The following is a 27,748-nucleotide window of genomic DNA, read 5'->3' on the forward strand; positions in this document are numbered from 1 at the left end:
CCCATTGTCCAAACCGGTTCTCTCTATTTCTGTAACTTGAGCCACTCTCACTTAGAGTCTCCAAGGAATGAATAGGAGAACAGCTCCCTGGCATCTCAAATTCTAAACAGGTAGTACAAATATTGTCCTTCGTTCTGCCTGCTGTTTCTGTCCACTTCCAGCTAGCTAATCCTTGTTATATTCCCAGCAGTTGACACCTCCCCTCCTTCTTTGTATCCTTGGTAGGCATTCAATTTTGTGCCAGAGTTTTTAACTTCTCCATCCAAGGTTGTGTGTACTAGTTCTGGAGGTCTTATGAGTGGTAGTACAGGTGTTAGGCCAGTTTTGCCTCAGGTGCGTTTAACAGAGTTACTTTTCTCTTTAGAAAAAATCTCCTTTAAATCCAGTTTGGAAATGTAAGTGGGAAATATATCTGGAAACATTTTTAGCTTTTTTCTTGGCATTAACAGGAAATAACAATTGTAATCCTTCAGGGACGAATCAAGCAATGGCTACTCCTTGAAGTAACTTTTGAGGTTTATTTCATGGTGAGAGCATACAAACCTTAATATGTGGTGTTTTTTTTCTATATTGACAACTGCATTGAAATGGTTGTGTTCTCATCAGATTCATTTGCATATTCTCAGTTAAATATGTATGCCATAATCACACAATACCTAAGCAACTTTATCAGCATATTTGTTTCCTAGAGTCGCATAATAATTTCCGCTCCTCTGGACTGTGCATTTTATCTACTGCAATTTCTTGTGGTAATTGTAATGTTTCCAACAGTCTCATCACATATTCTTTATTCTGGATAGAGAATCCTGACAAAGTCATAAGTCCCCTTTGACCATAACTGTCCAGAATCATGGATCACACCAAAGCCATACTGACTCAGTAAATATTGTCACATGCAATTGCTCTGAAAGAGAGCCTGCTCTGGTAAGGGCGACCAGTGCTGCCACTTTTAACACTTCCAAGCCGGAGGCTTTCACCTCTTCTGAACTGTACAGACATCATAAGCTGCTCTCAAATTCTCTTCATTATCTCTTCCGCATGAGCCATTAGCAAAGATTACATAGCCGTGATATCGAGACAGTCCTGCTCAACCACCTCCCCATCAATTTCATGTTCAGGTACTGGTAACAGTGTAGCTGGATTAAGAATTTGACATCCCTTAAGGATAACCTTTTCAACTGCAAGAATCAATCGTTCATATTTTTCTAGTCTGCTGTAAGTCAGAAATTGTGTCTTTGTTCGAGTGAGCAAGATCTCCTCAGAGTGAGAGACCATCACTATAAGAGGATGTCCCATAACTATGCTCTTGCTTCTCTCAATACTGACATCAACCTCCACAAAAGCTTTAAGGCAGCCAGGCAGTCCTGTGGCAACAGGATCATGAGTAGTAGAAAAATATGCCACAGATCTTCGAGAGTCTCCATGCAATAGAGTAAGCACAGAGAGAGTGCAGCCCTCTCACTCACTGCAAAACAAAGTGAACATTTTATTGTAATGAGGCATTCCTAGTGCCGGGGCACAACAAAGACTTTCTCTCAGCTCTAGGAATGCTTTTAAACAGTCATTGTCCAATGGAAGTTGATAAGGCACATCTTGTATCCAATTGGGTAGCCAAGGTCTACAGTAGCCCACCATTCCCAGAAAAATCCTGACTTCTCTGTCGCTTTTAGGTGGAATTATTGTCAAGATTGCTGTGATTTTCTCTTGTGACATCTTCCTTTTTCCCTTTTCAATGAGCTATCCTAAATACAGGACCTCTTTTTGACAGCATTACAATTACTCAGGGACACTTTATGTCCGTTTTCAGCCACATGATTCAGCAAAGGAAACACATCCTCCTTGCAAGCTTCTTGTGTACTTGAGGCTATAAGTAGGTCATCAGGAACTGAGTTACAAGGCATTTGAAAAGGCTCAATATTATTTTTCAAAATCTGATTGAAGATCGAAGGACTACCCTTGTGGGACTTGGCACCATGCCAAAACTCTATTTTGAAATCTAAAGGAGAACAGAAACTGGCTTTCCTCATGTAATGTGATAGAAAAAAAGGCCTAGCAGACATTGACAATGGTGAACCATTCTTCATCACAGGGAATCTGAAATAATATTGTAGAAATATTTGGTACCACAGAACAACTATTTTAATTTTTGTAAATCCTGTAAGATGCTATACTTGCTGTTAGTTTTCTGCAAGCCCATAATCAGCAAGTTGCGAGGACTACCAACTATTTCTCTCAATAGTCCTTGTATTGACACCGATTCAATCACCGGAGTGATTGTAGTCAGTGTCCCAGGTGTAACATTGTATGGTGGCGTTCTTGGAAATTCTGCATTTGGTTTAATCATTATTCGGCCTTGTTCAAAACCCTTAATGAGATGGTGACTTTTCCTGAAAAGTCTAATACTTTGGGTTTTACAGCATCTCTTAAATCAGGAAGTAAATCCTCTCCCGTTCTTACAGGGAACAATCCAACAGCTGTTCCTTAACTGGCCATTTTAAATTCAACATTTTCATCATGTGTTTGGAGCATCATCTGGTGTACAGTAAATAGTGCAATTTAATTTACTCAAGAGATCCCTTCCTAACAGATTTACAGGACTTGAGTCACACACAACAAACTGGTGATCTTCAAATGAGTCTATTTTTACAGGAACGATCTGTGAAACAAGGTTAGTTATTTGCTTATTTGTGACACCTGCAACTTGAATCTTCTTTCCCAAGAGGGTAGCTCAGGGGTTCCACTGTTCGAATAGTGGAACTGGTAGCACCAGCGTCAATCAAAAATGATACTTGGTAACCATTTACCTCACCTCTGACAAATGGACCACTCTGGTCTACCTCCAAAACTGCGCCAAGTATGCAACAGCCGCGGCCCATGGAGGGAGTTACGGTGGGGCAGGAAGGCGGGGCGGGGAGGGGCGGGGTCGGGGGTGTTAAAAACCGGAATATGGATAATTGGAGGTAAGTAAACAATTTAATAAATAAAACAAATTTCGTAGCGCGCCCTGCATCACAAAATCCGAGGCAGTGCGCGCTACGAAATTTGTTTTATTTATTAAGTTGTTTACTTACTTCCTGCCCCGCTGCGGCTGGAATGCAATCTTCTTCTTCCCTCAGGCACCCTCATTGCGAATTGTTGGATTCAAAGTGCTTGTTCTCAAAGATAGGAAATTGTAGAACTGGGTTCTGATTCTGGAAAGGATTTGGGTTCACTCTTGGTGCTTGATTCACATTAAATCTAGGATTACCCATGCTTTTTGGGGCCATTGCAGTTTGTGGGACCTCCATCATAGGGACTTGTGACTGATTTTGGTGTTTCTATTAGTTAAACTGGGACCTGAACTGGAGAATTCTACATTTGAGTTGGATTCACTCTTGCCCATCACCACTTACTTGGTTAGGATTCTGTCTATACTCCCTCTCCCAATGCCCGAGCCTGTTGCAATAATGACAAGGGGTCAATCTCTTTAACGTTGCAATATTTACTTCTGAATTTAGATCAACTGGAATTCCTTGACGATTTATCTATGGAACACAAATTCCACTATTTGACCTTCATTCTGGAAAGCAACACATTATATTCCACCAACATTTCCTACATACAGCTTATTTTGAAAACCTTTCTAAGCCAGCTTCATCTGGGCTAACAAACTTTTCTTTGAGTCCTATCTTGTTCATCACTACAGTAAGTACTTAGCATATCTCAGGATCTCATCTAAAGGTTTTGTCTGCCAGCAAATCACATTCTGTTGCATGTGCATACTGATCTCTGGGCGCAACCTAAGAAGGAACTATGACACAAAGCTTCTCATATATCAGTTTTTGGGATATTCTTTTCCACTGTGCTGTTTAAACCCCTGTAACAAATGTTCCTAATAAGCACGCACTGATTCTTTAGCTTCCTGACTCATCCTATTAATTCTCAAACAATCAATGTCCCTTGCTGGTACGTTTCCCTTCAAAAAAGTAATCATTCTTTGTCATTACTATAGGCAAAGGTGCTACAATGTCGAAAAAGATATTCAAATCTGTCCAAAGAACCTTCAAAATTTTCATAAACTTGTCGACCTGTGTAAACCATTGGGCAGAATTCTCTCTCAATTTAGAAAAGTTGTTTGTGAATGTTGCAAGATTACCTCAACTCCATGGCACATGACCATATCTTCTACCTTTTATCTCCCTTATAGAGAATGGGTAAGCCTTATCCTCATCTGGGGGTACTGGATGCGGTTTACAATTTACCTCTGTAGTATCTGTCTGCTTCTTTTTCTTTGCCTGCTTCTTCACCAATTTGCTCTATAGTCTTTCAAAATCGTTCCATTTTCGAATCCACCTAACCAGTTTGGCAGTGTACAACTTCATTCCTGAAGAACACTTAGTAACAATTGCTTCGTCATCTAACTTGTGCCCTGAAACGTTGCTGTAAAGGAATACTCTTAGATCTACTTTGTATTTCTCTGCCAATTCTGTCAGCTTCTCATGCATAGTAGCCGCACACCTTGCCATTTCCTTATTCCAATATATCATCTAATTTTCCTGATATTGATTGACATGTGAAATGCCCAAACATCCCCGATTGATTGATTCCAATTCTACCTTCAATTTTGGTACATCTCCAGGTCTCACAGTTTCTTAACTCATGGGTGGTCTCTGTATCTCCTGTTCCCATATTCTCCTCAGTTTCCTCAAACCCTGGGGGCAGAATCTCATTATTAAATGGTCCCGTTTCCCCCTGTGCAATTAGAGTTGTGAAAGCAATTCTTCTTCCGTCTTTTAACAACTAAACATTTTGTTGTGGAGTCCAGCCAACAATTTGTGAATTTTGCTACCCTGGGATAAACTCTGTTGCAGCTATTCCATCTACAGCCACTGAAACAGTGGGATTCGGAGCAGTGTTAATTGGAGCAGATGCCACTGGAATTGCCAGTGTCTGAGCTAATTCAATGTATGAGTCTGGTGTGGGAACAGTCCAGCGGTGGCCAGCACTGATCGGTGGTGGGGGGTACATGGTAGGGGGAGAGGACACGGGAGGTAGGGGGACGAGGCGGGAGGAGGGGAGGACGTGGGGCAAGGGGAAATAAAAAAATAGAATAACACTTACCTTCTTGCCGCTTCTTCACCTCCGTAGTCCTCCCTCGCTCGGCCTTCCCTGAAGCACACCCAGGCGACCAGTCAGCCAATCACAACGCTGCATTAGCAGCATTGTGATTGGTCTGAGTGCCGTGTTTCAACGCTCAGACGCTGACTGGGGCATGTGCATGTTCTCCCTATAGGCTGTAATGTAGCCTGTATGGAGAACATGCGAGGTGCGCAAGATTGTTTGATATTGTTTGGACTGGACAATGGAGCAACATGAGATGATGTACGTAAGGACAACTGAGCATCTAAAATCATTTCCAGAATCACCACCAGTATCGTTTTATTTTGCAGTCGCTTCATCTTCATTTCCCTGCTTTTGATTCTTTTTAGGCTTTTGTGTTGTCAATGCAGGATACATTTTAGCTCCCTCAACTACACACTTCTCCATTGCGTTGTTTTTCATCACATTTAGAATCGGCACACTGATGCACTGCTCTCTTTGATCTATTCTGATGCCTTTCTTTCTCATTGGTATGATCTGCATGTTCCCATGTATTTAATGCTTCATGCTGTGCCGGTCTAAGAGTTAGTTTCATTTCATATAATTTTTCTTTTAAATTGTCAATAACCTTTAGGCCAAACATACCATATTGTGGAAATCCTAATGCTCCCTCCTTTTCGGTGATGTTGTGCCATCGAAGAAGCCCCAAACATGTATGGAGCCCTAAAGCTGTCCTTAGCAGCGACAATTGGCCATTTTCCGGGCAGAGCACCTACCTTGATGAACGTTTGACTACAGGGGGTCTCTCCCATTTACTCGCCAGTTTTAGCATTGTTTTGATGAAACTCGATAATCGAGTGTGAGTTACTTGTGGTACCCTCCCCTTGGACGTAACAGATTCCAAGGAAACCCAACCCTGGTACAGAGGGTAAACACGTATTTGGGATCCGATTGGTCCTACGAATGCCGGTGTGACCCAACACTGTGTGTACTTGAAACACGGCAGAAACATGTCGACACTTTGGCAGTAAGGAGGGGTGAAGGAACTCTTAAATCTCTCCTATAACCACCATCCTTCACGTTGTTAGACCTAGCCGGTATATCCAGGAATAAATTGTTGAACACAGAGACCACCAAGCTAGTTATAACCTTCACTGCACTTTTCTTTCGGTGATCTCAACACATATTGATATATATATTTTCATGTTTGTATTGTCTTCCCCTCCCTTTGCTCTTCCACACGTTGGTCTGAGCAGGGGTGTATTGTAAGGGGTGTATTGTAAGCTAGCCAAATGATGACGCATGTCACAATTTTGTGAGTGAGGGCAGTTTTTTCACAGAGCATGTGCCACCTTTGGTTCACTATTCGCTATTAGCTACTCCTCCATGTGTGTTAGTTATGTAATATGGGGAGGCCAGAGTAGAGTAATGTTGCTTCTCCCCTTCTGAGTGTGTGAGAACCCTAAATCTGTTGCCATATAATGACCGGTCGTACCTTCTGGAGGAGCCTCTTCTTCCTCACGAACAGGGAATCTCACATACTCTTTCATTAAATATCTAATGGCCTTGAAACATTTCATGATTACGAGTCAACATTAAATGAGCAAAATTCAATTCAATTATTTTGTTAAACTCACAGTTCAGTACAAATCAATATTCTCTTCCAGTCACAATGCAGTCCTTCCTTTGTAAACCAATCACAATATTACACCTGCTGCCTCACCAATCAATCACATAGTGACACTGCGCACCGATTGACCTATCCCTGCACAGTACTCTCTGATACCATTCTCACTACATGTCAGTGATACACCTTCCTTTGCAAGCTTTTTGTACACTAAATTTCACAATTTTAAGCGAGTATAATAAACAACTCTTCCACTAAAGAATTCAAAGTAGTTTGCTCATTCAAGAAACAATCAGCAATATCACATTCCAACTTCCGCATACACAAATAAAATCTCTACCAGCGGGAAATCACCCTGAATGATATACTTTCCCCTTAGCGCAGTAGGTTCCACTAACACCATTTACTATTAGTACAGTCAGAATAATTTGTTCTGGTCCCTATCTCAATTGTGCGGTTGATGGCACCGCACGAGCCGACACCACAAAACCTTAGCAGACGAGTAATACCACAATGTCTCTTATTTATCCCTGGATCTTGTACTGATAACAACTTCAACTGCTCAGCATCAAAAGTGTATGCAAATTTTCGTAACTAAACCACAGACATTACCAGCACGCAAGACACATAACTTCAACACAATAACGTAAGCTCAACATACACAATTACGATGCACAACCCTATTGATACTCACACCACCATCACTGCAAAATGCCTTTGGAACTGCAAACTCCTTCAGTCATTAAGTTCAAGCTATGAATCTTAGGGACATGAGAAATTCAAAACTTGGGCAATTTATTTTAAATTTGCTCCTTTTCTCCTGTGACATTAGCCATCCTATGCTATCACTTGCCGGAGTGGGGGATTCTTGTATCTCATTCTTCGAGTATAATCATTAAATAGCCCTCGCCATTGGTCGTATGGACCTTATTTTGTTGACAATGAGAATTGAGAAGGCGGAATCATTTACTTCAAACACCATTATTAGTGCAGTCCCATTGGGGCTTCACATGAATCAATAAAGAGAGATAATGTGAGTTAAAAGGGTTTTATTAACCGATTAATTCAAATCAATTTATTTAATGAGTAAACATCAATATTTAGTCATATGCAATGAAAAATTAAAATAATACATTAGTCGATATTTCACAACAACATAAAATTCCACCTTAGTAAGGATTACAAATAAAATAGAGAAAATACAGCAAGTGCGTTCCATCAGGAAATTCCTAATTTAAATAAATAGAGGTTTATGCATTTGAGGTCAGTGTCTTCAATGACCAAGGTAAGGTGCCAGTTCCAAAACCCCAAAGCAAAGGTTCTGATGAGAGGAAGAGAAATGCACAGGCATGAAGCCTTAGCACTTACGCAATAGAAATTGGGAAAAGCTGGGAAAAATTCACAATTGTAAAGGAGCAGGCGTACCTAAAAGGGAATGGCTCAGAGGGGTCTCTCTTGAAGGATCTGCTCTGCCACCAAACTAAGAAACACACACTGCTATAAATATGCCACACTTTATTGGTAGCACCATATTCAACAACCTATGAATCCTCCGCAAACTCTTAGAGCAGGTAAGTCTCTAGTTTCACTCATCTTCACAATGAAGCACATATTTGTAGTCCTTTGACTGATACACTAGGCACATCTTGTGTTTCAGGCAGTTTTTGCCATGAGTCGCATTTCCTGCCATCTCCTCCTTGTGGTATTGCCTTGTGAGTGTTGTGTGAGCGTGCGAGCGTGAGGCATGTAGAATGTATAGGGTATGTGGAATGTTTGTGGTTGAATGTCTGGTCGGTGGATACGTTAGTAGAACGGTAGCTGGTGGGAGCGGAGGAAGCTATCTCCTGTGTCGCTGTACCATCCTACTAAAATAAAGAATTGTGGACCACCTACCTCTTCTGGATCTCCTTCATTTCTACATTCCTCCCAGTGAGAATCTCATTATCAGTTGTCTAATAGATAGCAAATGCCTATTCACTAGCCAACACAAGGCTTCTGGAAAGTTACAGCATCTGCAATGGAAACATCTTGTGCAAGACAACAGTTAAATGCAAAAACAGGCATCTTAACCCTAACGTGTAATATCAACATTTCATATGGCATAAGTAATCAAGCTGTCTTACGCCAGTACATTATGTTATTTAAATTGTGACCTTGCAGTGCTTAAGTAACCACCTACAAATTTTTATTTATTATATACGTGCTATTTAGCATTACATTTTGCACTTCTCAGCTAACTGCGTTTAATTTGCAAAATGATAAAATTCACACCATCACTTATGAATATATAAACATAGGCCAATGTTACATGGCAAATGCACTTTTCCCTACCATGTCACTGCAGGGCATCTAAATTGCAACCCATCCAGAACATAGTGGTGCTTTTTGCAGACATATACGTTTGTCCTATAGTGGGTGGTATAAATACACACTGCAGTCCTCATATTTAATATTCATGGCATGACCAGACCGATAAATAGACCAGTTGGGTGAAAACCATATTAACAATACTGTTTTGGGGCAAAAGCACATGCTAACACTGATTAGCATGGTTCAGAAAAAGGCGAAACATCTGGGGTAACAATGCAGAAAAGGCAAAATTGCTTCAAAGAAAATTATCCTTTTGAAATGAAACTCATTTTACTTCAACATTAGCACACACATCTTATTGATGAGATGACCAGAAGTATACAAAGGATGGCCAGATCAAGGCAATGGTGACATAAATTGTAGAGGTTCTATACAAATTCCATTAACAGAATATTTATCAATCAAATTAAGTGTTATAGAATCTTGAGACCTGATTGTATTTGCTTAGTTCAATATGTGCTTTAAGTTCAATATGTGCTTTAAATTGGTTAGTCTTTTGTAATTTGAGCCTGTTGGAATTCGTTTTTTAGGTCTCGCCTGTCGATGCGCATGCGCATCGAGCAAGCGAGACTATTGCGAGTTATCCACTCTTTATCTACACTGCAAGGAATCGTGGCGATTCCTTGCAGTGCCCGTGACTTTTAAGGTCAATGCGCATGCGCATTGAGCTTATGCGCATTGACCTTAAAAGCGCGTGCGCGTGCACGTCCGTCTTTGTTTACCCGCTCCGCCCCCTCCCGCCGTGTCGCATTTCTCCTCCCCCTCCCCTCTCTTCCTTCCGTCTAACGCCCTTCCGCGTAACACCGCCGCAACGGTCACATCCTGCCGTGTCGCACCTCTCCCCTCTCCGCCCCCTCCCCGCTCCGCCCCCTCCCCTTCCCTCCGTGTCGCATTTCTCCTCCCCCCTCCCCTCTCTTCCGTCCGTCCGTCTTGTTATTCAACGCTCCATGTCTCCAGGCACCAGTCGGGACCTCCTGCTTCCCTGGGCCTCTCACCGGGGCTACAAGCGCGCCCCGGGTCTCAACGCACCACCACAGAGGTGCTCAGGCCGCAGAGCCAGTCCACCGCAGGCTCGTCTTCAAATCCGGTTCGGAGCGGGATCCTCGGCATTCAATCGCAGTCAAGACAGGTCTGCCCCGTATCCCGCGGCCCGGCAGACAACCCCCAGTATGGCAGGCATGTTCAGGCTTTCATCGGCCGGCTATCTGAATTCTGCATAACAAATGTGTGGGATACTGAGTTGGGCCCTGGTCTCCGGAATCAATATTATATCAAATGTGCTTTCTATTCTTGTGGGAACTTCTTAGTTTAGTTATGAGTCCCAGCAACGCTCGATCTTCATTACTCAGCTATCCATACCTCCCCTCCGCTCACTGCCCGACCCCTCTTGCTCTGCTCCCCCCCCCCCTGCTTCCCTCACATTGTGACCTGCTTCCCAGAGTCGCTCTTGCAATGCCTGCAAAAAGATAATAGCTTCCAAGGTATACAATGGGCTGGCTTTCTAGGGCGTCTTTCGCCACTTCCACTTCACCCCCTTCGTGTGTATGCCTTTCTCACCTTTAGAAAACATTCTGCACATGTGCGTCTCTTTGTATGTACGCATTTATTGCATTCTGTATGTGAGCACGTGTATTATTGCTTTCAGTCAGTGTGTATTTTTGTGTTATGTGAGTGTGCCTTTGTGTGTGTGTGCCCGTCTGTGTGTGCCGGATTGCTCCTTCTCTCTCACCTTACCTAATCACTTCTGTCTTCATCTCTCTCCCCCTTGCTCTCTTGCTCTCTCTCTTTACCCATCCACTCATGTTGCCCCATCTCGCTCTGTGTCCTTAAAATCTCTTGTTTCTTCAAATCTGGACGCTTTAAACCTCCCATTGCAAAGCAGTGAACGGCAGGGGTCTTCTGAACCTTCACAGCTGTGGTTCAGGAAATAGGAAACCCCTCTAGAGGGTCCTGTAACACTCGCAGCCTTCTAAAAATCCTGGTCACTGCACTCTACCCTCAGCCCAGCCACCATCTTCGCCATCCTCACCCCGACCATACTTTAACCAACCGCACAATGGTGTAGCGCCCGCTGTTACGTGAGTTTAGTGCTCATACAAAATATGTGACGCAATGGAAAAAATGGACATGTTGCTTCACTGCAGGCTCATTAAGTAATTGACATTTTTTATTGTTGTCATGCTCCATTAAAGTGCATGTTCTACAAGGGCATCTTCTGCCCTCCCTGTCCTTACTTGCACCCGCCTCCCACAGCACTTCTACAACAAAATTGCTTCCACCCGCCCGAGCACTTCAAATGCTTGCATTTTTCAAAGGTGTAACATTAATATTTCATTGAAGCCACCTCACAGGGGTGAGACAAGAGATACAAGAGTGTGTGCGTGTATAAGTGCGCGTGCATGTGTGTCTGAGTGTACACATTTGCATAGGTATGTAGGAGTCCCTGTGTTTGTGTGTGTGCTTATATATCTGCATGCGTGTGTGTAAATGTTTCTGCTCTTGGTAGTGCTGCATATGTATATGCATGCTTGCTATATGCATTTCTATGTGCATGTGTGTGTCTGTGTTTGTATGTGCTCCTGCTTGCAAGCGTATGTGTGCCTGAGAGTGTATATGTATGCTTGTGTGGTTGCATCTATCAATGTATGTGGCTGCAGGTGACTGTGTTTCCAGATGTGTGCATGTCTGTCTGTGCATGCATGTTTCTATATTTCTGTGCTTGCACGTTAGTGTTTCTATCTGTGCATCTATATTGATATTTAAGAGTTTTTTAGGTCGAGCTATTCGATTCGCATGCGCATCGAGCTTGCAAGCATATAGGGCTTTAAACAAACTTTAACTTACCCTCAACCCCTCACCCTCAACCCCTCACTCACCCTCACCCTCACTCACCCTCAACCCCTCACCCTCACTCTCACTCACCCTCACTCACCCTCAACCCCTCACTCACCCTCACTCTCACTCATCCTCACTCACCCTCAACCCCTCACCCACCCTCAACCCCTCACCCTAACTCACCCTCACCCTCACTCACCCTCAACCCCTCACTCACCCTCACTCACCCTCAACCCCTCAACATCAACCCCTCACCCTCACTCACCCTCACTCACCCTCACCCACCCTCACCCTCACTCACCCTCACTCACCCTCACCCTCACTCACCCTCACTCACCCTCACTCTCACTCACCCTCACTCACCCTCACTCACCCTCACTCACCCTCACTCACCCTCACTCTCACTCACCCTCAACCCCTCACCCTCACTCACCCTCAACCCCTCACTCACCCTCACCCACCCTCACCCTCACTCACCCTCACTCACCCACAACCCCTCACCCTCACACAGTGCAATAGGTCTCGGAGCATTTGAGTTAGAGCTTTTAGAAATGTTTATGGCTTTTTTTTTTTAATTCTTTAGCATTGGCTACAGAAAACAAAAATGCTAAAGATTTACAAAAAAACCCATAAACAATTCTAAAAGCACTAACTCTAATGCTGCGAGACCTATTGCATTTCCAATGCTTGTTTTGTAATGTGCTTCACTGTCAAGGGAATCTAATTGATGTCCATCCAGTTATGGAGTAATGTAGTTTCACTTCTATCACCCTGAAGAGCTTCATATTTTTCACTGAGTTCTATTTTCAATATGGCAGATAAAGTGCCCCAGTTCATATACAGAAGTACAAGTATTTAACCCCTTAAGCGCTGCGCCTGTCCAGCGGCCGACGGCACCACTACCTCGGGAGTGCTGCCGTTGGACGTTCCAACTGCACCTGCGCAATGGAACGTTCAGCACTGGAGCTGGATGTTCCATAGCAGCTAAGGTGTTAATAAGGGAGAACCAGCTTGACTGTTTTGCATGTATGTAACAAATATTACATTATACATTGTATTACAGTTTGAAGTCAATTTTCGACTATTTGCCTACCATTTTCTGTTCCCTCTAGTTTTTGAGCTCACCCTTAGAAGTGTGAATTATTCATCTTTCTATTTCTTTAAGCATGGCTTCCTCAGGCCTGTGTTCTATTTACAAAGCTGTGGGAAAGGCCCTTTTAATGAATAAATAAATAATTTTGAGTTTTAAAAAAAAACCTGTAACATTTACCAGTTGTTTACTACACTCACTGAAGTTGAGTCAAGGCAGCTGTGCAAATGTCTTACATTTTTGTGCCACATTCTAGCCACGTATGCAGATTACGGGAACTGCGAATATACCACTGCTACATTTGGCAGGCCCTTTTCTGTCCGCTTCGTTTTACTCCCATGATCCTCTCACCCTGCACCTTGCCTCAGTCGTTTTTTTTTCAACCTTCAGACAGTTTTTGCCGTAGTTCCTCATAATGTTGGTGTCAATGCGTTGGTCTTCTAAAAGTAGAACTCCTAAAAATGCTTCTATCTTCCTGTAAGACCTTTAAAAAGTGGTGAGCAGGTCACCTGCTGCAGGAAAGGAATGGAAGGGATCATTGCTCCCCTCTACACTGGCTTCATGTCACATAGCTCATTATAGAAAAAATATTTATATATTGTTCCCATAGCATATTATGCTTCTGTCTTACACCATTACTACAGTCCAAAAAGTTTAACTAAGCAAGCGGCAAAGCATTTACTGTCCTGTCCATGCACTTTAGAAACCCTATTTGTTTTGAGTGTAAGGGATTTCCTAGATCACTAATAATTCTGAAAGGCAATTTAACTCCGATTTTTTTCAGTGAGGTGTGCTTTGAGTTAGCAGACTAAGATAATTCAGGTCGTCTCACACTGCACCTATACATTTCCTCAGTGATAAGTGGGTGCGTTGTTAGTGTACATATATGTAACTTCGAAGTATGACCATCTTCAAGGCTTTGAACAGGACCCTGTATAAATGTATGTTTGAGTCCAATCAATTGCACTTCTATGTCAAGTCTACTCTGCTAGGAAATGTAACTACATGTGCTCACGAGTACCTATAGTATTCATAATTTCCTAAATGATTGAATTGTATGCCAAAGTGATTAGCATCCGTGCAAAAATATTCGAGCTACGAATCTTGGAAACATAAAAGGAATTTTTTTTAACTAGTTATAATTTTAAGTCTTTTGCGAGAGAGTTGAAAATTGGTATCTGGAAAAAGTCAACTATAACATAGCTGTGGAAAAGGGTACCTTGACCCTGCAGCAGCGAATTATGTGAGCAGAGAAGAAAGGTGCAACGTCCAGATACACTCAGGAAGTCCATGCTTGAGGAATGAAGGTCACAGCTGCTTGGCTTGTCCTAACAAAGCCATTGCAGAACGACTATCCCTTAGGCACTGTTTTTGCAGCTGTTACTGGCCCTGAATCCCCAGCATGTGATTAGTCATGCCTGGAAGTCCTTGCAATTGCTCGCATGGCCTCTGAAATCCTTCAATGAACCTTGCACGGGACCCCCAGGCCTCAAGTGATTGTTCAGAGAGGGCAGGTGCTTTCATTTATATTTTGAATCTTTTTTTATTGATGCTTTAATCCATTGCCTCTTTCATCCTGCACACTTTGTACCTGGACTGGGAGTTCATATAGCTCAAATTAGATCTTTCATTTCAACTACTACCGTTCCAACAAAGTGAATAAAATACTGTGGGAAATTCACCGTATATAGATGTAGACCGTTTCCCATTTTGAGCCTTTCGCACTCTGTTAGAAACATTACTTTTGTAATGTAAGCATGTAATTTCAAGGCATGTCAGTTTACACAGACAAATCCATGAAATGCAATTATGTAGGAATCTCAGCATAAACCAAGGTAAAAGGTTAGAATTAACTTCTGTAAAAGTAGGTGTGTATCCCTATACCTTTGCATGTTCTTGAGGCTACTAGCTTAACATTTTTACCTGTCTACTGCAGCGCGTCCTCCTGCAGAACATTTCACCTTGTGGCATGAGGAGGTCTTTCTCTCACCTTTTTGGTCATCAACTCTAGTTCTCTTTACGGAAACTGTTGTAAATTCCAACTTTGCATAAGAAACCCATATAAATTGAGAAAATGCTGCTTCACATGCACAATTGTCACTTATTGGATAGAAAATCCACAGTACACCATTTACGAAGACCCATGCCCCTAAATGTAAAAAATGCAGAAAATCAGTGTGAATAAATTAAAATAATACAAAGGCACCAAATACAAACAAAACAGATCAATAGTAAACCTATCAATAGCACACACGTGCATCATTTCTGCATACTTGCAAGGGCTGGCGGGCCAGCCTCAAAACACCCGCCCCCACCACTACTGACGAGAGCTCTATGGCATAGCCCAAAACCTGCTGCAAGCAGCCTGGTCACAGAAAGGGGACACATCAACAGTTGTCGCATAAGCTCCGCACAACAAAATAAGGCACAAGTGTTATACACAAAGACAGCAGTGCGCTCATGCAGACACACACCCACACAAATACATACACATGTTTATTAGGATCGTCCTCTACATTCCAGGGATGCAAAGAAATCGCCTACAAAGGAGAATACCTTGGCTCCAACATTCCGCATAATTCAAGGAAAAGTGCAGTAGATGACAGCAACGGATATTTTTCCGCTATGTATTGTAAAACTAGGATAGGAGTACCATTGGGGACTCATAAATAGTGACATAGGTTGAGCCTCTGGAAACTGAAAGGGTCTCTTTACCCTCGTATTTTAGCCCTATGAGCATTGAAACAGTTATTGAACAGAGGGTTCTCAAATAATGGGCACAGATGATCGCCCTCTCGAAATCCCACCTGTGCGTTTTATCCTCCTTGCTATTCAATCAATCAATCAAGGTACTTGCAAAGCGCACTACATAACCGTGACGGTCTCAAGGCGCTGGGGGAGGGGAGTGCTGCTATTGATCGAAGAGCCAGGTTTTGAGGAGTCTTCTGAAGGCCAGTAGGTCTTAGGTCTGCCGTAGGTTGGTGGGGAGGGTGTTCCAGGTCTTGGTGGAGAGGTGGGAGAAGGATCTGCCGCCTGCAGTCGCTCTTCAGATGCGGGGGACTGTGGCGAGGGCGAGGCCGGCAGAGCGGAGCTGGCGAGTGGGGGTGTAGAATCGGAGTCGTCTGTTGAGGTATGCTGGGCCGGTGTTGTGGAGAGCTTTGTGTGCGTAGATGAGTAGCTTGAATGTTACCCTCTTGTTGACGGGGAGCCAGTGCAGGTCTCGGAGGTGGGGTGTGATGTGGCAGCGGCGGGGGATGTCGAGGATCAGATGTGCCGAGGCATTCTGGATGCGTTGCAGTCATCTCAGGAGTTTGGCCGATGTTCCTGCATAAAGGGCGTTTCCGTAATCCAGCCTGCTAGTGACGAGGGCCTGGGTGACTGTTTTTCTCGTTTCGGTGGGAATCCACTTGAAGATCCTGCGGAGCATTCGGAGGGTGTTGAAACAGGATGAGGAGACTGTGTTGACCTGCTTAGTCATGGAGAGAGTGGGGTCGAGGATAACCCCTAGGTTGCGTGCGTGGTTTGTGGGTGTTGGAGATGTTCCTAGCGTTGTTGGCCACCAGGAGTTGTCCTTGGCTGAGGGGGTGGAGCCGAGGATGAGGACTTCCATCTTGTCCAAGTTCAGCTTCAGTCGGCTGATCTTCATCCATTCGGCGATGGCCTTCATTCCGTCGTGGAAGTTTGTTTTGGAGGTGTTAGGGTCTTTGGTGAGGGAGAGGATCAGCTGGGTGTCATCAGCATAGGAGATGATGTTGAGGTCGTGCTGTCGGGTGACGCGGGCGATGGGTGCCATGTAGATGTTAAACAGAGTCAGGCTGAGGGAAGAGCCCTGGGGTATGCCACAGATGATCTCGGTGGTGTTGGAGCGGAAGGGGGTGGCGGACACTCTGTGTTCTGCCGGAGAGGAAGGATGTGGTCCAGTCCAGGGTCTTCCCTTGGATTCTGGCGTTGTGTAGGCGTGTATGTAGTGTGTGGTGGCAGACTGCGTCGAAGGCGGCTGATAGGTCTAGGAGGATGAGGGTAGCTGTTTCTCCGTTGTCAAGCAGGGTTCTGATGTCGGTGGCGGCAATGAGGGCGGTTTCGGTGCTGTGGTTGCTGCGGAACACGGACTGGAACGGGTCGAGGATGCTGTTCTCAAGGTAGAGCGTCAGTTGTTTGTTGACGATTTTCTCGGTGACCTTCACTGGGAACAGGGATATGGGTCAGAAGTTCTTGAGGTCCTTGGGGACTGCCTTAGGTTTCTTGAGTAAAGCGTTGGTTTCGGCGTGCTTCCAGCTTTTCGGGAAGGTTGCTGTCTTGAAGGAGATGTTGATTATTTTCCGGAGATGGGGTGTGATGTCTTGTTGAAGATCTGGTGAGGGCATGGGTCTAACGGTGATCCGGAGTGGATGGTGTGCATGATCTCGCTGGTGTCCTCGTCATTGGTGTTGGTCCAGGATAGCAGGTGGTTGGTGCAGGTGGTGTTTGTGTGGGCGGTGGTCGTCGGGGCTGTTGTGGCGCTGAAGCTGTCGTGCATGTCGGCGATCTTACGGTGAAAGAAGTCTATTGAGTCTATTCCGAAGCCTTTCTAGGGATGCTACAAATCTTTTATTCTGAGGATTTCTCGTTGTCATTCGAGTTAATGTGATGGTGCAGGAATCTGCTTCAAAAACAGTATGGAGGTTTTGATTCAGGATGAAGTTACCATTACCACCCCTTGAGAAGAGGTTTGTGCATCATAGGGGAATAGTGAAGGTTTAAGTACATATGTGAAAACATTTCTGTTACCTTATGAATAGTTGTATTATTAGTCATGTGAGGTGTCGTTTTTGAGGATCCACTTCATTACCTGTACTGACAGGGTCTCCCGCTACCTCCTCTGCATGCTTCTTGCCTATAGGATGCCAGTGTATAAAATGCATACCTTTTGCCTCTGAGCTGGTTCGAGGAGGGTGAAACATGTCAAGTACGGTTTCTAAACACTTACCCATGGACATTGTTTGGGTGGTAGCTTCCCTTTGCTTGTTGGTACGTCCACACTGGTTTACAGATGAAATAGCTTTATGCTAGTACAGAAGGTCAGAAAAGACCTCAGTAGTCCTAGGTTTGTGCGCCCACTGAGAGGCATAATTTTTGCTATAATAAAGTCTTCTTGTGTTGAAAATACAGGTTAATTTTACTTAGTACTATGCCTGAAAGATGAACGCAGTGCAGATGCTCCCTTTGCAGCTCTTGAGGGCGGGGGGGGGGGGGGGGGGGGGGGGGGGATTATTTTGTCTAGTGAACACAGCACAAACGATCTGATAGTTTGATCTGCTCTTGAAAACAAAAGTAAGCGAATTCTTCGAATTCTGCCTCAACAGAAACCCATAAGCTGTTTTAAGCTTCTTGTACTGCACTGTATATTTGTGTACAACTGGGAATAGAATAAACCCATGAAAAAAATATAATTTGAAGATTCATACCAAATATCTTGAGCCAGCAGGGTAGCTCAGTGAGTTAAACGCTCACCACTGGCCAATATGGAGAGCGTTAGTCATAGGTTTGAATCATGCAAGGTCGAATTAGCCTTCTGTACTTCCAAGGTAGGTAAGGTGAACACGATTGTACTGGATAATGGTAAAATCTGTTGTTTATGAACATTTGAGTCAGGAAGAATCCAGTACACAGTGCTTTATGTAAAAACAAGTTGCTATTACTACCGTTTACCATAAACCTAAGCTTTCCATACACCTGTGTTGCAGGACTACTTCACGGACCTGATCACAAATGACAGTATCAGCTACTTCAAACTTTCGAAGAAAATGTACCCCCACCGACCCATCATGATGGTCATCAGCCACGCTGCTCCCCACGGCCCCGAGGATTCTGCGCCCCAGTTCTCAGAGCTCTTCCCAAATGCTTCCCAGCACATGTAAGTAAAACCAAAATATTGGCTAAACCCTGCTTCCTTCGTTTTTGCATTGGAAATATTATCGTAGCGCTGAATCGGGACTTCTAGCTGTTCATCCCACCGGCTGCCTCAAAACAACGCATCTTTGACCGTATCTGTACTGTACAATGAAATGTGCCATTCAGCAGTTTAAAAAAAATCAGGTGTAGTAGGTGCCACTTTCACGTAATGTTCAATCACGTGCTTACACTGAAAAGGGAATGGCATTCAAACATCTATGTCAGGGTTGTGCCACCAAGTTGGGTATGATTCCGTCCTGGGCAAGGACATGCTTTAATATTCTTTGCACTGATAGAGATCAGTTTCTTTTAACCCCCCATGTCCAGTGCTCAGTCTTGTGATGGTCATAGTTTGGGTTTCTGTGGCCTGTCAACATGGAAGATTGGATTCTCTTCTGGACCAAAACTAGTAAATAACCCAATTTCATACTCGAAATCCAAAGTGATACTCGGTGGCAGTGAAATAATTCTGTTAATTAGTGTTCCCTATTCACAGGGGCACTGGAAATATGCAGTAGTGAAGAATTTCATTACAATGTTGTACTCCCCAGAAAACAAGTTTTCGTGTGCGCTTTTTTAAATATAATATAAAGTGACTTTTGTATACTCCATATTATACATGCAATTCTGCAATCCCTGTAAAAAAAACCTGTGTATAATTATTTTATTATGGGTAACTTGTGATGTACCTAGTCACCTGTTGTGAGGAAAGTGGTTTATTCTATGGCTTGGTTGTGCGGCCTCACTGTGCAATAAGGACACAATTCCATTACAAGACCAGCAAGGCTCGTTTGAAAAACCTTATCGCAGTTCTGGGTACCTATGGCTCAGGGCAGACAGGATTTATAAACAAAACATATGTAGAGCATTAAGTAGTACCAAAACAGTTGAATACGAAGAAACCCTTATAATCCACTGCAACTCACAGTTTAGGATTAGCCACAACTAGTGATTTGAAAATGACTATAATAGCACTCTTGTGAGGACCAAGTCCGACGCATCCACCCATAAGGTCCAGATCAACAGTTACCTTGTAGTTAAAACAGTCTTCAGCCTAGTTCCAGGGTCAATGGGTGAACTACCATAGCAATCAATAAAGTGGTCCGGATGCAAGGGATTCAGGATTCTCAAGATGCTCAAGAATGCTGAGTCGGTGTCCGGGTCTTCCTGTGGCCATTCCTTTATGCACAAACACAAAGGTTCGAATTTGGCCTCAGGAGTCGATGTCCCTTGAAGCCCAGGTAAAGCCTAGTCTCAAACAGTGGCCACTGGTCTACTGTTCTCCAGTTACTGTGAAACCAGCGGTTTTGCTTTAACTGGCAGTAACTTCCTTACTTGGGGACCAAACTGCACTCCCGGAACCAGCAGACTTGGGTGCAACTTTTGAGGGTTGGAACTTCTTCTCTCAAGCTGCACCGTGGCTTTCATCAACAGCAGACTTTTTGGGGTTGGAAACTCAGAGGAGCACGCTTTTCCTGTTTTATGGCCATGAGGCTGTAACAGGGAGTTAGCCAACTGACTCTTGGAGTCACTTTCTCTGCCTGAGATTCAGGGATGGCTTTTCCTTGAGCAGGACACCATAGGCACAGTCCTGTCTTTGCTTGCCCAAGTTACAACATGGCAGAACACTTCTCTTGGTGTGTGGTGCTCCCTAGCCCATCCCACAGATTTAGCTACCTGGGGCCTACACGACCACAGAGAAATCAGTTTGGCAACAGCTTTTCCCTCTCTGTCGAAGAAGCCAGTCTATCTCAAAACACAAAAAAGCAGCCTCTCTCGGGTTTGACTGCCATTTGCTTTTGAAAGGCGACTTCTCCTCTGAAGCTCATATTTTGAGCTCACACCTAGTTTGGTCATCCTGCCAGGAGGAGGTCACATCTATTCTCTTGGCACATCCTTTCCTGAGAGTCATTCACACATCTCTCCAAAAGGGCAAAATGTCTCGAGTACAGCAACTTGTGTGCATCGTAACCAGTCACTGAAAACGTTGGGCAACAAAGTGGTAACTTGTTAAAGTTGCCATTTGTGCAAACCTTACATTAAATTCGAATTAAGCAACAAGTTGAGTTTCATGCACTGATTCCTATGACACCTTGAAGTGCCATATTTAGTAATTCCATTCAGAAGTTAGCACTGTTGAGCCGTCCGCGTGTAACTCTGTACTCGCTAATGCGGCTACTAGCCTTTTAACAGTACAAAGAAGAATGGAGGCTTTTTACTGCTAGGACATGTAAGTTATTAGACCATATGTCCATCTTTTTAATATAATGTGCTCTCTCTTTAGGGCAAAGTAGCCCTACCTGAGAGGTGACCTATAAATATTAAAAAGGAAGGTTCTGGCTTTGCTATTACTTTAAATGGGAAAGTCCAGTTATCATTTAGGGAATGATCTGCCTGCCAGCAATGGCAACCTGGATAGCCATGCTTTGCTTTGTCACACTTGTTGTGGCACATATAACTGCTGCAGTCAATGAGGGACATTTTAATTCACAGGTCCTCGGTTCCCCTAGTATCATATATTAGGGACTTATGAGTAGATTAACTTACACAAATTGTGGATGAGCCAATTAGATATATACCTTTTTGTAAGGGACGGAGCATTGACACTGAGGCCTGTTTGACAGGACGTAGTGCACTTAGAGTCAACAAGCATTTGCAATGTAATAGGTCTCGCATTTATGCAGTTTGAGCTATTGACGTTGTAAATGACAATGCCCTTTGTTTATGTTTTGGTTTTCAAAACATAAATAAAAGGCATTGTCATTTACAATGCCAATAGCCTAAACTTGCGTAAATGCTAGACCTATTGCATTGCAAATGCTTGTTTTGACAGTGCCCAGGCCAAATTGTGATCCCAATCCGACCCTGCCTGGCTCCTGAGAGGTAAGGACAGGATCAGCAGCCTGGGTCCAGGGCAGGGGAGGGAAGCCACCCCTCGGATCAGACCATTGCCTGATTTGCCAGCTGCTCCAACGCCTTCCAGCTGCCACTTCTCGTGCTCTCCCATCCAAGGTGCTGGGTTCTTAATCCCAGGGGCACAGAATGTTAGAACGTTTATGAATTAGAAAAGTGGTATACAAATGTTTCCTTTGGAAAGGTGGCAGTTGCTGATCCCTGCCAGGGCTACTGGCGCTCTTTGATGCTCATTAAAAACTTCCACAGATTTTCTTTGGAGTTGCCTCTTTTTACAAGTGCACAGACAGTGCATGAATGCCTTATTTGCATGACTAGGTTTGTTTGACTCCCACAGCCCCACATTGTGCTGCAGCACCCGATGTGTTTCTCCAGACACTTCTATACTATTCACTTTGACAATATCATGTTTAGTGCAGTCTGCGCCTGCCTGATACAGCCACTCTAGAGTCTAGACGTAGACCTGGCAGTGGGCAAGGTAGCAGCGCACGGTGCAGGGGAAACACAGGGCTGGCAGTGCCCTCAGGAAGCAGGCACTGGGCTGACTTCCAGTCTAACACTCTGTGTGGTTGATACCATGTATAGATAACATGCAGAGCACAGGGCTGGCTGTGCAAAGTGGGTGCACAGTGCAAGCCTGGTAGTATGCAGAAGTGAGGTGTGCCAGGTAGGCGGCAGAGCACAGCATGGTGGGCTGAGCAATGAGATACTTTGTGGTTGCCAGTATTCAGGGTTGGCAGTAGACCGAACTGGCAGTGCGTACACCTACAGAACGGAGGGGATTCAGGCCTTGGTACGCAGCATGCGGATTCTCTGCTGCATAATGAAGTTCTGTCTGGCTAAAGGCATGCCTGCTCCTATGACTATGTGTGAGGGCAGCAAATCATCTTGGTGGTTAGTGCACCAGCTTACCTGTCCACGCGCCTGCCAGCATGCATGTCTACGAGCAGGGCTGACTGCCCTCCCTAGGGCTGTGGACGCACAGGGTTCTTTCTCTGTGTGTAGGACTGCCAACAGAGCGTTCTCAGAGGACACCTTTATTTGTAGGGATGCCCTTGCACAGAGCTTGAAGAGCACATCCCACCCATTCAAAGGGCATCCTGTGTCCAGGATGCCTCTGTTCAGGGATGGACTAAAGCTCTTAATGAAGGGCATACATCTGTTAATGTGCCAGCCTTTCCTTAGTGTGTTTGTAAAACAGCATACACACACTCACTGCTGCTAATGTGCAGCTCTATCAGTGCAGGGGGCTGTCTACAGGCCCAGCCACTGTAGAGGGCTCTCTTGTACAAACATTGGGAAAGGACGGCGTCACTGTAGGATGAGGAGGATGGCGCTTGGGTGGAATGCAGAGAGTGTAAAACAACTGCAGCCGACTAGGAATGAGGAGGTTTTGAACTGAATGTAATGGTGAACAAAATTATTTTTTTAGTTCAATTGTTACCCAACATGGTTGTTCTGCCCTCGGAAGAATGCAAAGCAACAAAAAAAAGTGAAAGCGCGCTGTTTCCGCACGCCATACCCATGCACATGTCCTGTCCAGGCGCGTGCACTTTTGCAGCGTGCATCTTTCTCGATTCACTATGCTGTGCATTATTCCGCGGTCTTGTGGTTGGGTCCGGAATTATAGAGTTTTTTATTTTTTTTTGTAGCCCAGGTGGGCGTCGACGTCCCACCTTCTGGTGTACTTCCTGTGATGTCGGCACACTTCCTGCGGAAGTTCCCACCTTTCGGCGCCATCTTCAGATTCTTTTTTCCGCCGTTGGGGTCTGGATCGTCACCGAGAGGCTCCAAAGATTTTGGAGGAAAGAAGAGGAAAAAGACTAATTCTACACATAAAAGATTGGAGAAGACACCAAGGAACAAGATCACTGAGCCGAGACGACGAAGAAGAAGGAGAACTTTGAGAACTTCGACGTCCAACTGAGAATGTGCACACAGGGGGCCTCCAGGGTGCAGGAATGAACAAAACACCTTTTAAATTCTGCCGTAACTGCCACCACAAATATGTGCAGAAGGACCAGCACCCAGTCTGCAACCTCTGCCTACCGGTAGACCACGAGAGCAAGGATTGCAACGCCTGCTCCGTCTTCACCCCGAAGACACTCCGCATTAGAGAGAGACCGAGAAGAGCCAACTACACCATGCAAGGCAAAGGCCAACCTCTGTCGCTTCGGGACCTGGGCCTCTCCAGTGACGAGGAGGACATCATCGCCGAGGGACCAGATGACTACACGGTCGTAGAGACCGATAAGAAAACATCTAAAGAGGTAGGAGAGACGTCGACCCCATAAGCCCCGAAAGACTCTCAAAAGTCTGAGTCAGACTCTCGAAAAACAGAGTCTAACTCCACAAAGGGAGCACCGGTGCCGAAAATCTCGACGGACACAGCTGCATCCAAGGACAAACAGCCCAGCGGATCCTTTGAAAAGGACTCCCAGACGGCAAAAATGGGCGAAAAGCCAAGGTCGTCGAAACACGTCCCCAAAAAGGACCGCTCGACATCGAAGGAGAAGGAACCGAAGGTTGCTTCGACGTCGACGACGGCGCCAAAGAGATCTGCCGAATCACTCAACGCTGAACAGGCAGCTGAAATGGAGAGAAAGAAGAGCAGGCTCGAGGCTGAAATGGATAACATCCTGCAAAGGAAGAGAGAGTTCGACGAGAAAATGAAAAGGTTCACTATTCCGTCGAAACTGCTGACGACGATCGTCGAAATAGAAGAGGAGTTCGACGCAGAAGAGCCGCCGAAAACTCCAGAACCCCAGGAACACCTGGAGGAAGAGGGCCTATACTACGAAGAGAAAGTCGACGATGACCAGCGGACGAGTTTCGGCTCAGCATCCTCAATGGCACAGGACCTCGACGCCGAAAACCCAGAAGAGCCCGTGGAGACGTACCCCTCGAGGCCTTCGCCGCCAGATGACATTGGGTTCTACAACATGGTCATCAGGAACGCGGCAGCGGCTTATGGAGTCAAACTTGAGGAAGAAAAACCAAAAGCATGCTTCCTCTTAGAGACCCTGCTCCCCACTCAAACAAGGAGTCAATTCGTCCCCATGCTCCCAAGTGTCCTGGACCGAGGGAGGGAGGCATTCAAAGACCCAACGACCTGCAGGTCTGTCACGCCTAGGACGGAGAAGAAATACAAGCACTCCTCTAAGGACTCCCCTTACATCCAGGGATCAGTCACAGCAGACTCGATTATTGCGGCAACAGCCAGGAAAAGGGCAAACGTGCCAACAACCTCAGGCCCACCACCAGACAAAGAAAGTAGGAGGATGGACCTAACTGGGAGGAAAATAGTGAGGAATGCAGCAGGACACTGGCGCATTGCAAACTCCAATGCCCTCATAACAGACACCAGTACCAGCACTGGGACGAGGTCGGACAGCTGCTCAAGCACCTCCCTGAGCAATACCAACAAAGAGCGTTACACCAGGTGGAGGAAAGAAAAAATATAGCAAATTCCTGCCTAAAATCAGCCTTGGATGGGGCTGACACATCCAGCAGGCTTATGATGATCGGGGTCACAGAAAGAAGGCATGCCTGGCTGAGGTTCTCAGGCTTTAAGCCGGAAGTACAGAACAACATTCTAAGCACTCCCTTCAATGGAGAAACACTGTTCAGGGCACCGGTGGATGAAAAACGGACCCAGCTCAAGAAAGAAAATGAGACTGCAAGGTCCATGGGGGCCTTACAGTTCAGAGGAATAAGAAGGGGTACCCCGACACGGAGGCCAAACGGAAGGGGGGATACCAGCCGGGAACGTCACACCACACATTCCAGCAGGCCTACCATGGCAACAATCAAGGACAGCAGGGCCAGCAGAAACAAACCTGACAGTACCAGCCTTGGGTTACAATGTGCGCTATAATAGCAAAAAAAGTCCAGCCGGACTTGCAAATTTATTCAATAATTCATTAACCAGTTGGAGAAGAGCAATAAAACAGTGGGACACAGTCCTGTATCCCACTGTTTTGACATGATATGTGGGCTTAACACTAGTTCACTATTATGTGCATAATTTGTTTTGTTCCCCACATATGTGAAGCAAGCGTATTACAGAGTTCCCCTTCTTGCTCTATTTTTTGTTTACATGCCTGATGCATTTTTATATGTTTGTATTGTCTCTTAGTCTGTGTAAGCTTTGTGGATACAGGACTGTGTCCCACTGTTTTATTGCTCTTCTCCAACTGGGTAATGAATTATTGAATAAATTTGCAAGTCCTGCTGGACTTTTTTTGCTATTATAGCGCACATTGTGGCCTATAATTATTATAACCTTCTATCTCTGTGCCAAGGGCCATTGTTTTTCGTTAAATTGATACCCCTGGTCCTTGCCTACCTAGCGGGTTCCCTTGTTCCTTATAGTAGTACCAGCCTTGGGGCCAGACCTTTCACGGGAGGGTGAATGGACGAGGGCAAACAAGAAGAGGGGGCCAGCAACCCACTTCAAAGTGACTCCGTCCCGCAAAGCGTGCCCACCCACACGACCCCTCCGAGAGTGGGGCACAACAAGGTCAACAAAAGAGGGTTACACGAACCAAACATCAATGAACATGTAACACCAGTAGGAGGCAGGCTAAAACATTTCTTCCAGGAATGGAGGAAGATAGCCACAGACAAATGGATACACAACATCATACAGTTTGGGTACTGCATAGAACTGGAAAAGAAACCACCAAACAGAAAACCAAAGAGGAAGGCGCACTCAGCAAAAGAACTAGCTCTACTCCTAGAGGAAGCACAAGAACTCCTCCAAAAGGAGGCCATCGAACCAGTTCCATTCAGAGAAAGAAACAAGGGAGTGTACTCAAACTACTTCCTAGTACCAAAAGTGGATGAAACGCTAAGACCCATCCTGGATCTTAGGTTCCTAAACAAATACATAAGGACATAAAAATTCAAAATGATATCCCTACAAGAGGACATTCCTCAGATAAGGGACGGAGACTTCATGTCCAACATAGACCTCAAAGATGCCTACCTTCACATTCCCATGAACAGGCAGCACAAACACCTACTAAGATTTACCTTCAACGAAGAACACTACCAGTTCACAGCCCTAGACTTCGGACTAAAATCTGCACTAAGGGTCTTCACCAAATGTCTCGCTGCCGTGGCAGCGCACCTACGGAGGGAAGGGATTCATGTATACCCTTACCTCGACGACTGGCTAATAAAAGCAAGCTTCCACAGGACATGCAAAGAATACGCACACTGGGTCACAAAAACATTGACAAGCATGGGATGCTCCAAAAACTGGGGGAAGTCCTCAATGGAACCAGAGCAAGTGAAGATCTTCCTAGGTGCACAGATCATCACCATATAGAGCAAGGTGTTCCCCAGCGACAAGAGAACACTTGCCCTGCTGAAGGAGACACGCCGCTACCAGAAGGGGCGAGCTCTGACAGTGAGGACAGCGAGCAAGATCATGGGGATGATGGCGTCCTGCATACACCTGGTCCCCAGTATACGTCTCCACATGAGACCATTCCAGGTATGGCTGCAACAACAATGGTCACAAGCTACAGGAAGTTAAGAAGATCTAGTGGTTGTAACACACGCAGTGCAAGAGGAGATAACGTGGTGGAACAAGAAGAACATAACAAAAGGGGAGCCTTTAACACCACCAACCCCAACTGTGACAATCACCACATACGCATCCCAGATGGGATGGGGAGCACACATGAACAGGCTCAAGGTGAGGAGTCTGCCTGTAACTTAAGACCGTGCTCCTCGCCCTGAAGGCCTTGCAGAAGCAACTGTACAACCAGAGAGTGTTGATACAAACAGACAACACAACAACGATGTTCTACATCAACAAAAGGGGAGGAACACAATCAGTCGCACTGTCCAATCTAGCGCAGGAAATATGGAGATGGGCTATCCCACTCACA

At 44.9% G+C, this 27,748-nt stretch overlaps 2 protein-coding genes across 6 annotated transcripts in view; both read left to right on the forward strand.

The window, feature by feature from the left end:
• Positions 1–27,748, forward strand: part of SULF1 (sulfatase 1) — a 290,367-nt gene that overhangs the window by 163,511 nt on the left and 99,108 nt on the right. For all 5 annotated transcript variants that reach the window (XM_086965850.1, XM_086965854.1, XM_086965853.1 and 2 more), the window contains exon 6: positions 18,725–18,894. In XM_086965850.1, the coding sequence (XP_086821976.1) occupies positions 18,725–18,894 (170 nt within the window). The remainder of the gene's footprint in view (positions 1–18,724; positions 18,895–27,748) is intronic.
• LOC147724299 (uncharacterized) lies at positions 24,296–26,531 on the forward strand. The gene is made up of 2 exons (XM_086966610.1): positions 24,296–25,690; positions 26,220–26,531. Exon 1 carries the CDS (start codon positions 24,296–24,298, stop codon positions 25,307–25,309), a length of 1,014 nt encoding a protein of 337 aa, XP_086822736.1. The 3' UTR covers positions 25,310–25,690; positions 26,220–26,531.

This window comes from Lissotriton vulgaris, chromosome 4_1 (genome assembly GCF_964263255.1).
Source record: "Lissotriton vulgaris chromosome 4_1, aLisVul1.2, whole genome shotgun sequence".
Taxonomy (NCBI): Eukaryota; Metazoa; Chordata; class Amphibia; order Caudata; family Salamandridae; genus Lissotriton; species Lissotriton vulgaris.